Consider the following 13,437-nt stretch of genomic DNA (forward strand, 5'->3'; position numbering starts at 1 on the left):
AGTGAAATCTAACAAGCATTTGAGGAGGAATCAATGCCTATCTATCTAAAACTCTTCCAAAAAATTGAAGAGGATGGAACACTTTCAGACTGATCTTATGAGGCCAGCATTACTTGGATATCAAAGCCAGGAAGAGATACCACAAGAAAAGAAAATTTTAGGCCAGTATCCTTGATATGTACATGTAGAAATTCTCCATAAAATACCAGCAAATTGATCTCAACATACATTAAAAGGGTCATACACCATTAGTAAGTAGAATTTATCCCTGCGATGCAAAGGTAATTGAAGCACATTGAATGTGATATACCACATTGACAGAACAAAGGATAAAAATCACGTGATTATCTCAAGAGATGCAGAAAGAACACTGACAAATTTCATCACTTTTTCATGATAAAATAACAAACAAGGGATAGAAGGAAGTTACCTCAACATAACGAAAGCTGTATATGAAAAGTTCATTGTGAACATCTTACTCAATTGGGGAAAGCTAAAATATTTTAAGTTCAGGAAAAAGATAAGAATGTTCATTCTCAACGTTTCTACATAATGTTGTACTGGGAGTCATAACCAAGCAAAAGGCCAGAAAAACAAATAAGAAATAAGCAAAATTATCTCTGTCCACAGATAATATAATTTTATATGTAGAAAACCTCAAAGATCACACACACACACACACACACACACACACACACACACACACACAAACTGTTAGACCTAGTAAATTTAGCAGAGTTGCAAGATATAAAATCAATATATAAAATTAGTGTTTCTGTACATTAACAATTAGAAATTTGAATAGGAAATTTAGAACACAGTGTCATTTGGGGTGCCTGGGTGGTTCAGTCTGTTAAGCGTCTGAACCCAGCTCAGGTCATGATCTCATGGTTTGTGAGTCCCAGCTTCTCATCTGGCTCTCTGCTGTCAGTGCAGAGCTGGCTTCAGATCCTATGTCTCCCTCTCCCGGCCCCTCCCCTCCCCTCTTCTCTCTCAAAAATAAACATTAAAAATTTAAAAAAAAATTAAAAAAACAATGTCATTTAAGCAGCGTCAAAAAGAATAAAATAACTAGGAATAAACTTAATGAAAGGATTGAAAGATTTGTACAATGAAAACTACAAAACACTGTTGAAAGAAATTGAAGAAGACACAAATATGTTTATAGATCAGAACACTTAACTTTTTTTATTTATTAAGATTTTATTTTAATTCTAAAACAGTTAACATACAGCATTATATTAGTTTCAGGTGTACAATATAGTGATTCAACAATTCCATATATCACCCAGTGCTCATCATAACAGGTGCACTTCTTATTTCACCCCCCACCCCCACCTCACAACTACCTTCCCTTTGATAATCATCCATTTGTTCTCTTTGGTTAAGAGTCTATTTCTTGCATTCTCTCTTTCTCTCTCTCTCTCTTTTCCTTTGTGTGTTTGTTTCTTAAATTCCACATGACTGAAATCATATGGTATTTGTCTCTCTCTGACTTATTTTGCTTAGCGTTGCGCTCTTTAGCTCCATCCATGTCATTGCAAATGGCAAAATTTCATTCATTTTTGTGGCTGAATAATATTTAATTGTATGTATATTCCACATCTTCTTTGTCCATTCATCTATCAATGGAAACTTAGTCTACTTCCATAATTTGGCTATTGTAATTAATGCTGCTATAAGTATGGGGGACATGTATCTCTTTGTATTAGTGTTTTTGTATTTTGGGGATAAATACCCAGTAGTGTATTTACTGGATCATAGAGTAGTTCTACTTTTAACTTTTTGAGGAATCTCCCTAATGTTTTCCAGTGTGGTTGCACCGGTTTGCATTTCCACCAACAGTGTAAGAGGGTTCCTTTTTCTTCACATCCTCATCAACACTTGTTTCTTGTGTTTTTGATTTTAGCCATTTTGACAGGTGAGAGGTAATATCTCACTGCAGTTTTGATTTGCATGAGCATCTTTGTGTCTGTTGACCATCTGGATGTCTTCTTTAGATAAACATCTGTTCATGTCTTCTGCCCATTTTTAATTGGGTTACTCGGTATTTTGGTGTGTAATAATTGTATCAATTCTTTATATATTTTGGATGCTAACCCTTTATTGGATATGTCATTTACCAATATCCCCTCCCATTCATTACAATACTTTTTAGTTTTGTTTATTGTTTCCTTTTCTTTGAAGAAGCTTTTTATTTTGATGTAGTACCAGTAGTTTATTTTTGCTTTTCTTTGCCTCAGGAGACACACCTAGAAAAATGTTACTATGGCCAGTGTCAGGGAAATTACTTTCTGTACTGGAAGACAGAGTTTTAAAATGTTCATACTACTCAAAGAGACCTATGGATTAAATGCAATATCTGTAAATATATTTATGGAAATAGAAAAAAAATACTAAAATTTATATGGAAATACAACAAAAACCTCTGAAATAGCCAAAACAGTCTCAAGAAAAAACAAAGACCACACCTGTTAATATGACCATTATCAAACCAATGAAACAAACAAACAAACATAAAAACAGAAAATAAGTGTTGGTGATGGTGTGGAGAAATTGGAACCCTTGGGCACTGTTGGTGAGAATGTAAAATGGCTCAGCTACCTTGGAAAATAGTATTGAGGTTTCTCAGAAAATTAAAACTAAAAGTACCACATATCATATATGATATAACATATATACCATATATTGAACTGCCCCATTTATGGCTATTTATACAAAAAATTAAATTATAATCTCAAAGAGATATTGAAGCCATATTCACATTTGGCAAATGGTAGAAACAACCTAAATATACATTGACAGATGAAGGTATAAACAAATTGTGGTATATACATTCAATGGAATATTATTCTGCTGTAAAAAGGAAGGAGCTCCTATCATTATGTGACAACATGGATAAAACTTGAGGGCATTATGCCAAATGAAATATGTTAGTCACAGAAGGATAAATACTGCATGTTTGCATATTATATGAGGTATCTAAAGTAGTGAAATTCATAGATGTAGAAAACAGAGTAGTGGTTGCCAGGGGCTTGGGAGGAGGTGGGAGGAATTGTTCAGTGAGCATAGAATTTTAGTCTTACAAAATGAAAAAGTTCTAGAGAGCTCTACGGTATGCTTAGAGGTAACAATACTATACTATATACTCAAAAATTTGTTAGAAGGATAGATCTCATATTGTGTATTTTTACCACAATTAAAAAAAGAACTAAAAAGGATACTTGTTATGAATACTAATGCTGTTGATTTTTTAACTTTCTAATTTGATTGGTGGGAGGAAGAGGAGATGTCATCTTGCCTTTTTGCTCTCTGATGCACACTTTTAGTATCTTCTGAAATCACTTTACCTTTTGAACTATAACATTTTTAACATGTTTAATGCTTATTTATTTATTTTGAGAAAGAGAGAGAGAGCAGGGGAGGAGCAGAGAGAGAGGGAGACAGAGAATCCCCAAGCAGGCTCCAAGTTGTCAGCACAGAGCCCAAAGCAGGCCACCCAGATGCCCCTGGATTATATCATTTTAAGAGGAACATGACTTTGGTGGTTGGAGTTTAGAATCCTCTCCCTGCTTTACCACTGGCTGGCCTTTGACTTGGAGAACTCCTCCATCTTTTTCACTCTCTCTCTCTAAAGGGAGAACAATTTGAAAAGACCTGAGAGAAAAGCCCAGCTGTCAGGAAGTACAGCTTTTTTTTTCTTTTTTAAAGTTTATTCATTTTTGAGAGACAGAGCATGAGTGGGAGAGGGGCAGAAGGAGACACAGGAGTTGGGGAGAGAGAAGGAGATACAGAATCTGAAGCAGGCTCCAGGCTCTGAACTTTCAGCATGGGCCCAATGTGGGGCTCGAACTCTAGGAAATCATGACCTGAGCTGAAGTCAGAAGCTTAACAGATTGAGCCACCTAAGCACCCCTGGAAGTACAGCCTTTATGAATGGATATCTTGCTAAAACAAATCAGAAGCTGTTTCAAGGCACCTGAGTGGCTCAGTCAGTTAAACCTCCACCTCTTGATTTGGGCTCAGGTGGTGATCTCATGGTTCATGAGTTCAGAGCCCTTGTGGGCTCTGCACTCATGGCGTGGAGCCTGCTTGGATTCCCTCTTTCTCTGCCCCTTCCCAATTCATTTTCTCTCTTTATCTCCCTCTCAAAAATAAATCTATAAGCTAAAAAAATATTCTTAAACAAAACAAGCTGTTTGAATTTCTTAGCATTAGAAGACCACTACTTATTTCTTTAAAAAAATGTGTTAATATAATTAGGCTACTCAGCCACAGTGAATGTTTCACTTAAATGCTGACCTTAAGAGCATGCTATATTTCTATTTGTTTGTTTGTTTTTAGGCCCAAAATGTTTATTCACTTTAAATTGGGAAGTAGAGGGGCGCGTGGGTGGCTCAGTCGGTTAAGCGACCGACTTCAGCTCAGGTCACCATCTCGCGGTCCGTGAGTTCGAGCCCCGTGTCGGGCTCTGGGCTGATGGCTCAAAGCCTGAAGCCTGCTTCCAATTCTGTGTCTCCCTCTCTCTCTGCCCCTCCCCCGTTCATGCTCTGTCTCTCTCTGTCCCAAAAATAAATAAAAAACGTTAAAAAAATTAAAAAAAATAAATTGGGAAGTAGAACCCGGACCAAGATGCCTATGTTGATGACCACTAAAAGACAATTCTATCTTCTTTCTTGTTTATTTTAATAAATACTAAACATTTACTTTGTGCTTGGCTCAGAGGATACAGATGCACAAAAGAGATCCCTCTCCCTTCCCTAATGGGCATTACTTACATTTTTTTGGGAAAAAGGGCACAAAACAAATAATAGTATAATTATTGTTTTTAATATAATTGTTGTAAGTGTTGTAGTAAACAAGCACAGGGTGACAGATGAGTGCTTGGTGGGAAGATGATCTGATATGTTCTCGAACAGGTGGAGACAGTGTCCTGGGAATGCCTCTTGAAAAGGTGACATTTAAGTTGAGCCCTAGAGAGTAGGGAGGACTCCAGAATTTCTGAATAGAAGAGGCTTATGGATGGCAAGCTAGTAGGATGGAAGGGTCTAGGAGCCTTCTTTCGGGGCTGTGTTGCATAGTAAGCCCACTTTTAGACTGTGCTATTTGTTTACTTGGGTAGCTTTTGGGAGGTTGTCTCTTCATGCACCTTGGAAAGGGAAGCAGGAATGAATTACCATAAAACTGTGGCAAGGGGAAGGGAGCATGTGTAGTGGCCACAAGGTGGGACCAAGGGTAGGTATTCAAGGCCCGTGTTGTTGAATGGTAGAAGAAGGGGTGAGGCACAGGTTAGACAGGTGAAAGCAGCAGAGGCCAGGTCACACAGGGCATGATTAAGGACCTTATAAGCCACTTTAAAGATTGTGCTCTCTGTGGGGATAAAGATCCGAGAGAATAGGACTTTATTGACAGCTGTCAAGTAGGGTAGGACTTGATCATTTTCACAATTTAGAAGTCTCTCTTGCCACTGTGTAAGAATGTATAGGAGTAAGGGTGGATGCCAGAGCCCAGTTAGGAAGCTGTTTCACCAGGTGTACAGAAAACTGATGCTAGCTTGGATGGGGGTGGTCATCATGGTGATTGAGAGAAATAGACAAATGTGAAAGATATTTACACAGACACATGTATCAACAGAGTAGAGCACAACTGAATAGGCTAGAGGGATTTGGAAAGCTTCAGAGAAGTGACACCAGTTTAATCTTGAAGGATGAGAACAAATTCCTATAGTCTGTCAGTTAGATTCAATTGCTAAAATATGTAAATTATAAATGATTATTAGTTTTTTTTAGTATTCCTTTCAGATTCTCTAAGAAATGTCACATAACTTGTGTTCTTATTTCTCTAATAGTGTTCCTGCATGTGTTAGAATATAATAAGTCTGCATTTCCTAAAAACAGTTTTCTAATTTAGCCTTATTGTCAATTAAGACTGATTCCCTCTTCATCAACACCCATACAAATCCAAGTATATTAGTGAAAATTTGGGACATATTGAAACTTTATTCTACTTACTAAATCCTCAGTCCATGTTAAATCTCTATAGCAATTTGGTGTGTGCCTTTCCACACTGTTAATTCTTGTTTGTTTCTGCCTTGTAAGAATTATAATTAAATTGCCTTAAGTATTTTGGAAATAATTTTAGAGCCTAAAATACTTTAAATATTCTGGCTTCTCTTTTGCTTTGAAAGGCGAACATGGTTGGGTCTAGAGATTGTCTAGGCTGAAGGTTATTAGATGTAGAAGAATATTAGCTAGCATTTATAACATCTCCAGTCTGCAGCCACAGGAATGGACTGTGCACAGTTTTCAAATCAAGAAAAATTATATCTAATACCTTATACTATTTTGTGATTATTTAACACATTACTTATAGCTGCTACAGGTCTTCCTTTAGCAAACCCTCAGCTCTTCTTTCATAATTAATATTTTCATTTCCCATATGCATAGAATGCCTGAAGGAAATTTTTTCTGGAAACAAAGTCTGCATAGTGCTTTAGTACGGCACAATTTATTTAGCAATTCATCTTTGCCAATTATTTTTTTATTAAACAAATCAAGCCAGATATTCGTTTTAAGCCCCTGCTTCAAAGCTAGTGGTTGTTCTCTGGAGTCAATGTCAGGTCAAAGGGAGGTCAATAAGATATATCTCATCTAGGCATTGTGTTGTGTACCATCTGCCCATGTTAAATCACAATGATAAGTAGGATGTGTACTTGTGCACCACTAATTCTTGTTTGGCCAGAATATCATGTCATCTCATGGTCATTACAATAGTCCAATTACAGTTGATCAAATTGAATTATCTTTAATCAGTAGGTCTGTCTCATAGTACAGTGGGCTAGTTGGACATATTTATCTATTTAAGTGGTCTGTCATCAGACTGTGAAAGCCAAATGTCATGTTCAAAAAAGAAATAACTGGGGAGAACAGGGGAAGACAAGAGGCTGGATATATTTTACGTGTATTAAAGTGAAAAAATAATTTCAGTATAGTCTTGCAATAAGTTTAACGAAAGTTTTCTATGGTCTTTGAGATCTTTGGAGGAAGTAGCATTAGTTATACAATTCATGATGTTTATTTCTCTGTACAGAAATGGCATAGTGAGGTTATAAAAACAAAAAATTCTAGGGGCGCCTGGGTGGCTCAGTTGGTTAAGTATCCGACTCTTGGTTTAGGCTCAGGTCATGATCCCAAGGTCCTGGGATCGAGCCCCACTTTGGGTTCCATGCTGAGTGTGGAGCCTGTTTAAGATCTTCTTTCCCTCTTTCTCTCCTCCCCCTCACTGCCTCTCCCCTGCTCGTGCACATGCTCTCTCTGTCTAAAATAAAAAAAAATAAAAAATCTATTTTCCTTGTAATGAGAAGAAATAGCTTATTCCAAACAACCCATTTATAACAGCGTTAGGTCCCTATAAAGATTTATAATATCTTTGTGTAGTACCCAGCCAGGAGGTTTTCTGTATTGCTGCAAACTGCACCTGCCATTACAAAATTTTAATGGATTCACGCTGACTCCTACACAGTTGATTCTCATACCTGAGAGGCAAATGGGTGAGAACAGGGCATGTTTTCCCTAAAGATGGCAATGGGCCTTTGAGCACTTATATCTGCCTGAAAAACTAGAGAAGCATCTATGGTTAGATAAGATGGGAGAGAGCCAAACTTATCACTTCTTGGCATTCTCATTTGGGGGTGATAGTATTGCCATATCACATCAAGTCCTATTGTATAGCCATGCATCATGGTGACACTAGACAAATACAAGGATCTCTGGGGCTTTATTTGACCTAGAAGTTCTTTCAGGCTCATTCCAAACAACCCAGCATAAAAAATGAAAGAGAGAGAGAAAGAGAGAGAGGAGTGAGAAGAGATATAGAGGGAGAGAGAAGAGAGTGAGAGGGAGAAGACAGAGAGAGGAGAGAGAAGGGAAGGGAAGAGATGTGGATGGTATTCTGCCCTTTTCCCCACAAAGCATCACATGATGATCTATTTGCCTCCATTTTACTGTTCTTAGATAGTGATCTTAACTCCTGGATTCTCTTTCAGGAAGAAAGACCATTAATACCATTGTTATTTCCACCTAACAATTCAAGTCTTCAATTTTTTTTTTTTTTTGGCAAATTTCCTTAACACTTCAAAACCAACACTACAGCTAACCTTAAAGGAATAATTTATGTTTTTGGAGCATTGCTGAACGAAATATTATTTTCAAAACATGTTAGCTCCTGCATGTCTCTTCCTTCTATATAAACATTCACCCAACCATTCATTCATCCATACAAAAAATATGTATTTATTAGAAGTCTGGTACGTGCTGGGCAGGAAGCGTGCTAGGTGCCTGGGGTAAAAACAAAATGGTCAGTAGCAAACCAGGGCCTGCCCTTTGAACTTCCACATATGGGTCATCATTACTTAGCAAAGGTGTCTTGAATGCTTACATTGCCAGGCAAGTTACTTATAGCAGCCCCTGATGCTATAAGAGTTTGGAAAAGGACCATTTTGTGGAGATACACAGGAAGAGTAGATCCTACATCTTCCTTTCAGTTTTTGTGTATAAAAATGCTTTGTCCAGGGAGTTCTAGTGTTGAAAATTGTATATGTTATAATCCTAGCCCTTGAAATTAGAACCTTGCCAATCCAGTCAGAAATGAGGTCTATACTGCCCCAGCAGTGAGAAGGCCGATCTGTTGGTCTATAGATAAAAATTATATCTTGGGATTGTAGCATTTTTTTTGGTGCTGTATAGATGGCAGCTTGTATCCCAGTCAAACCAAAATGGTTCCCTCAGGGATATGTGATAAGGATAGACATTTTGGCAACAAATATGGAAAGTTTCAAACATAATAAAAATTCTAACTGTCGTAGTAATTAGCCTTTCTCTTTACTAAGCCATACTATGTATGGCTTCTGCAATCATACTAAAATTTTAAAACAATCATGTCCTCTCTGGAAGGCAATTGCTTTAAATTGGATAGATTTCACTCATTTTCCAGTAAAAGAATTTGAAAATTCTGTCTGTGGAAACCAAAATACTGGATGGCAGAGTTGGATGTGTCTTTCACTTTAAAATGCAGACTCTCTCTGTGGTGAATGTATTTGTTGTGGTAAAGTATTTGAAAGGAAATCCTCAGAATAATTTGGGGGAAGGAAAAACACTGTGTTAAAATAAGCCAACCCATAAGTTTTGAACTTTGAAAATTGCTTTATTTTGAACCAGAAAGAATAATCATTCATAGCATAAAAAATGTATGTTTGGAATATAATACATAATCATGATCTAAAACAAATTAAACCTCCAAATTTTAAAGGACCCTAGTATAATGCTGTGATCTCAGTGATTTTTCTGAATAAATTAATATTGTTTAGAGTTAATATTGATGCCCTTATATAGTCACCTCATGATTTGCTCTGTGTCTTGGCAAATATCTCTCTAGGTAAGTGATTCCTGTAAATGTTAGAAATTTCTTTACAGGTTAACTTTCCCATCATTTTAAATTGTCCATGCTGTGTTATTTCAGTCTATATGCATCCTTTCCAGAACGAAGGGTCCTGCTAGTCTGATAAGAAGCTCTCTTTCCTGAGGTCTGTATTTTGTGTAGGGCTCATCTAGGAGACGGAAAAGCCAGAATGCCAAATTGCAAAGAGTATTCTTTACTGTGGGGCTCCATCCAAAAAGGGTTTGTAACACACTGTACAGTCTTGTAGCCCAGCTGTGTGGAGCATTGATTGCTTCTGCCTAGAGCAGGGATACTGTCAAGTTGCTCTGTGAGTTGAGTCATCTATTGACAAAGAGCTACCAGCCCGCAGATAATGCTGTGCGGAGCTGCTCTCGCTGCTCCCACGATGCACTGCTTATAGCAGCTGTCAAAGATACTGAGGGATCCACGGGAGGAAAAAAAAAAAAAAGACTTTTACAACTGCCTGGAAGAAAAGGGGTGTGAGGGAGGAGACATTCCTGTGCAGAGCTGACCAAAGGAAAGAGTAGGCATCAGGGCAGTATGAATGCATACCTCACCAAGCAACACGGCTGCAGCCGGGGGTCCGATGGGATGGATGCCGGCAGGAGTGCACCCACACTGATCAGGGATGCCCACTGCGCTTGTGGCTGGCAGAGGAACCCTCATGGGCTTGGGTACAATTCTCAGACCATGCCCTCCTCAGGACCAGGGGGCCCAGCTTCAAACAGGACCAAGCTGGTCACTTTGTGGGACAGTGTGCGGAAAAGCCCCCACAAGACGAGCGCTAAAGGCAAAGGGACTTGTGGGGAGCGTTGCGCCTGCCCACATGGTTGGTTCAGCCCAGCACAGGTGAGCCTTTTCCTTCTGACTTTCCCTTGACTATCGGAAGAAACTGAGAACAAGTTGTGTAAGGGTAGCATGGTTTAGAAACTTTGCTGAGTCCTCCTTGCTGACTGGGAGCGCCTGTTTGGAAAACGGTAGGCCTGGAAAACCTGTCATTTTCACAGGTGTTTGTGGGCTCACCTCTGGGTGGCCTGTGAAAGTCCGAAGATGCTGTGCTCAGTTTCTTTCAGTGACTTTTTCCCAAGTTCAACTTCTGTAGTCCTCTGATGATTTTACTGTGCTGCATCATTGGCTTTTAGCAGCAATTTAACTTCTAATCATTGTTAACTTTTCTGTACTGCCTAGCCTCATTGTTTTTGTTTTTGTTTTTAAGGGAGAGAAAAAAATGAACTTTAATCAAATACTTTCCACCTCTTTAATGATAAAAAGGCATTTATTTCTTCAGCTATGGAAAGTAGTGATTTAAATTATGCTTTTCTAATTTTACTCTCATAATACTGTATACCTTTTCAGTAATGGAGAAGAAAATTTGTTTATATGAAATAATTCATTTTACACACAAAGGGAATAATTGGGTGCAGACTACAGGATGATTACACTCAGAATACAATAATGAAACATTTTATTTATTCATAGAGTAGCAATAAGGTTATTTATATTAAAAACTATAATTCTCTTTCTTCTGTAATCTAGTTCTGAAGCAGATGTGCAGATTGCCTTAATTTAATTCCTAGCTTATTCTTGCCCCAAACTACTGGCATTTTATCAGAAATGAAATTGGTTCATTTTTCTCCTGTCCCCATCCAGAAGAGGTAAGACAACTTCCTGTAAATGCTGTAAAATTTAAATAAAGTGCACCTGTAATCACTGTCATAAATATAGAACAGTGATAGTTCTTAAATATCCATTGAGAAGGAGAAAAGCTGTTTTCAGGAAAAAAAAAGTCTTTTCTTGATTTTAATGTGATTTTACTATAATTGAGGAGTGGTTACTGATTACAAGTGAAATGGTATGATGGGAAAGGTGTAGAGAACATTCTAATTTTAATATTAGTTTTTTAAAAAGTACTTCTAAGAATATCATATATCACTAGATCTTAATGATTGAGTTACATATATGTGGCTTTTGATGAATTAATATCATTCATCTCAGAATCTTGCTTTAAATGAAGAATATATTGTCATTTTAGCATTAAACTGGTTCAGCCTGAAATGGAGCCTGACATTTGGAAACTCAATTATTTTTCAAAGTTAACATGAATTTCAAACTGAAAAAAAAAACAGTCTTGACAATTTTGAAGTCTCTATATATTCTTTAACAAATACATGTGGTTTAAATGTCTTTAAATTATATCTCTTGTGTTGATTATGTTAAATTCTCAAGGCAAAGAAGACAAACACACATCTAGCTTATGGTTTTTGCACAGAGTAGAATTAGCCAACTGACATTAAAGTAGAAAAAGCAACTTGATTTATTGTCATAATTCTTTTTATCCAAGGTGTAATAAGATTTTCATTTCATAACTGATAATTTCTCAGCCCCAAAACAGTACATTATAATAACCATGCTCTAAAAATCTTGATACATTTTTCATCCATCAAGGGAAACTTTTCCCTTTCTTGCTTTTTAACAAAGTCAGCCTCCTACTTGCCTTAAATTTATAACCATTTAATGCTTTAAAGGATTGAAATAGACTCTCTGCACTGATAATTAAGGATCTAGTGACATATGAGAAGGCAATGAATTAAGACAGCTACCATCTCCCATTCTTTTTCATACTTATTTCTATACATTTTCTCTTATTCACATATATTTTATTGTTGGCTAGGAAGAATCCTCCAAATATTGGAATTAAAATACCATATCTTTTAGGGCCTTTAGTGTTGTGACACTCTTCTATCACCTGACCCTTCCTCCTTTTTACCACCTCAGTCCTATGAGAGTGCTATGCATAGATTTTAATATATGTTTTAAAATATCTCTATAATACCTAAATACTTGTACATATTAACATATTTTCATGTATTTATAGGTCTCTATATATGTATCTATATACACATATACATGTAGGCATGTATATACATATATACATATAAAAATTAAAGTTCTATATTATTATTTTCTTACCCAGAAAGTACTAACTTGTTCTTCCAAAGGATGTTTTATTCTCTTCATATGAAGTACATTTCCTTTACTTCCTGTAGGTGTTCTAAAATGCTGATTTACGTGTATGTGTGTATATGTATACGTGTGTACATGTATATGTGTACATGTGTATATGTGTGTACTCATTTACATATGCATCTATAGAATATGTCTAATATTTAAAATATACAGATATGTGTAAGTACTATACACCCTTATATACTCTAACAAAAGTAAGAGCATATGTATGTGTATGTGTATGCATATGTGTCCATTAAAAGCCTAGTCTGTTTTGAGAATTTTATGATATGATACTGTTCTTACCCCTTAAATTAGCTAAAGATATCCTGTGAAATACTGTGAAACAAAGGATGGAGGTTAATTATACTAAACATTACAATTCTTGATAAAGTAGAAAGGAGAAGAATGCGTGCTTTAGAATAACCTGGGGACCCACATATGGTACAGAACATGCCTGAGGGCTGTTAAGTGTCTTGGAACTGAGATCCTGCTCTCAGAGATATTTGCTGTATTACGTGGAAATCAGCAGTGTGATTTCCGGCTGCTATAATAGAGGGCCATGGTAATGACTTGAGTTCCTCCCAAGGCTCTTTGCCAAACTCCTGTTATTTGGGGTGTTGTGTGCTAACAGGACACTGTCATTATGTTGTTCCTCAGCAAGACTAAAAAACAGCTTCTGTCCTTTCTCAAATAAGTTTTCATTCCATTTAAATCTGTAGAATTAATATAACCCTAATAATAGGTAAGAAAATGGAAAATTATAGTGTCCAGAAGTGAGTTCTAGAATGTACATCTAGGAAAATAATGTTGGTCTTGGGTGAGGAGTGGGGAGAAACTGTCCATCATTGCATATGTGGCATTTCTCCCCAATTCAGATTGATCTGGGAAGGCAGCACAGAACAGTGGAGACTCAAAGGCCAGAGTTCTATGCATTTGTACTTCATTCATTCAGTCTTCATTTGTTTATTCAAC

General features: G+C 36.9%; 1 protein-coding gene across 24 annotated transcripts in view; it reads left to right on the forward strand.

The window, feature by feature from the left end:
* DLG2 (discs large MAGUK scaffold protein 2) overlaps positions 1-13,437 on the forward strand; it is a 2,054,427-nt gene that overhangs the window by 1,260,689 nt on the left and 780,301 nt on the right. The window contains exon 1 of one of the 24 annotated variants that reach the window (XM_023239383.2): positions 9,828-10,305. The exons of 19 other annotated variants lie outside the window; for them this stretch is intronic. In XM_023239383.2, the coding sequence (XP_023095151.1) occupies positions 9,997-10,305 (309 nt within the window). In that variant the 5' untranslated portion in view covers positions 9,828-9,996. Of the gene's footprint in view, positions 1-9,827; positions 10,306-13,437 lie in introns of those variants that run through there. 4 more of the 24 variants (XM_045039821.1, XM_045039822.1, XM_003992674.6 and 1 more) reach the window with 4 other exon arrangements.

Source organism: Felis catus, chromosome D1 (assembly GCF_018350175.1).
Source record: "Felis catus isolate Fca126 chromosome D1, F.catus_Fca126_mat1.0, whole genome shotgun sequence".
In the NCBI taxonomy this organism is placed as follows: Eukaryota; Metazoa; Chordata; class Mammalia; order Carnivora; family Felidae; genus Felis; species Felis catus.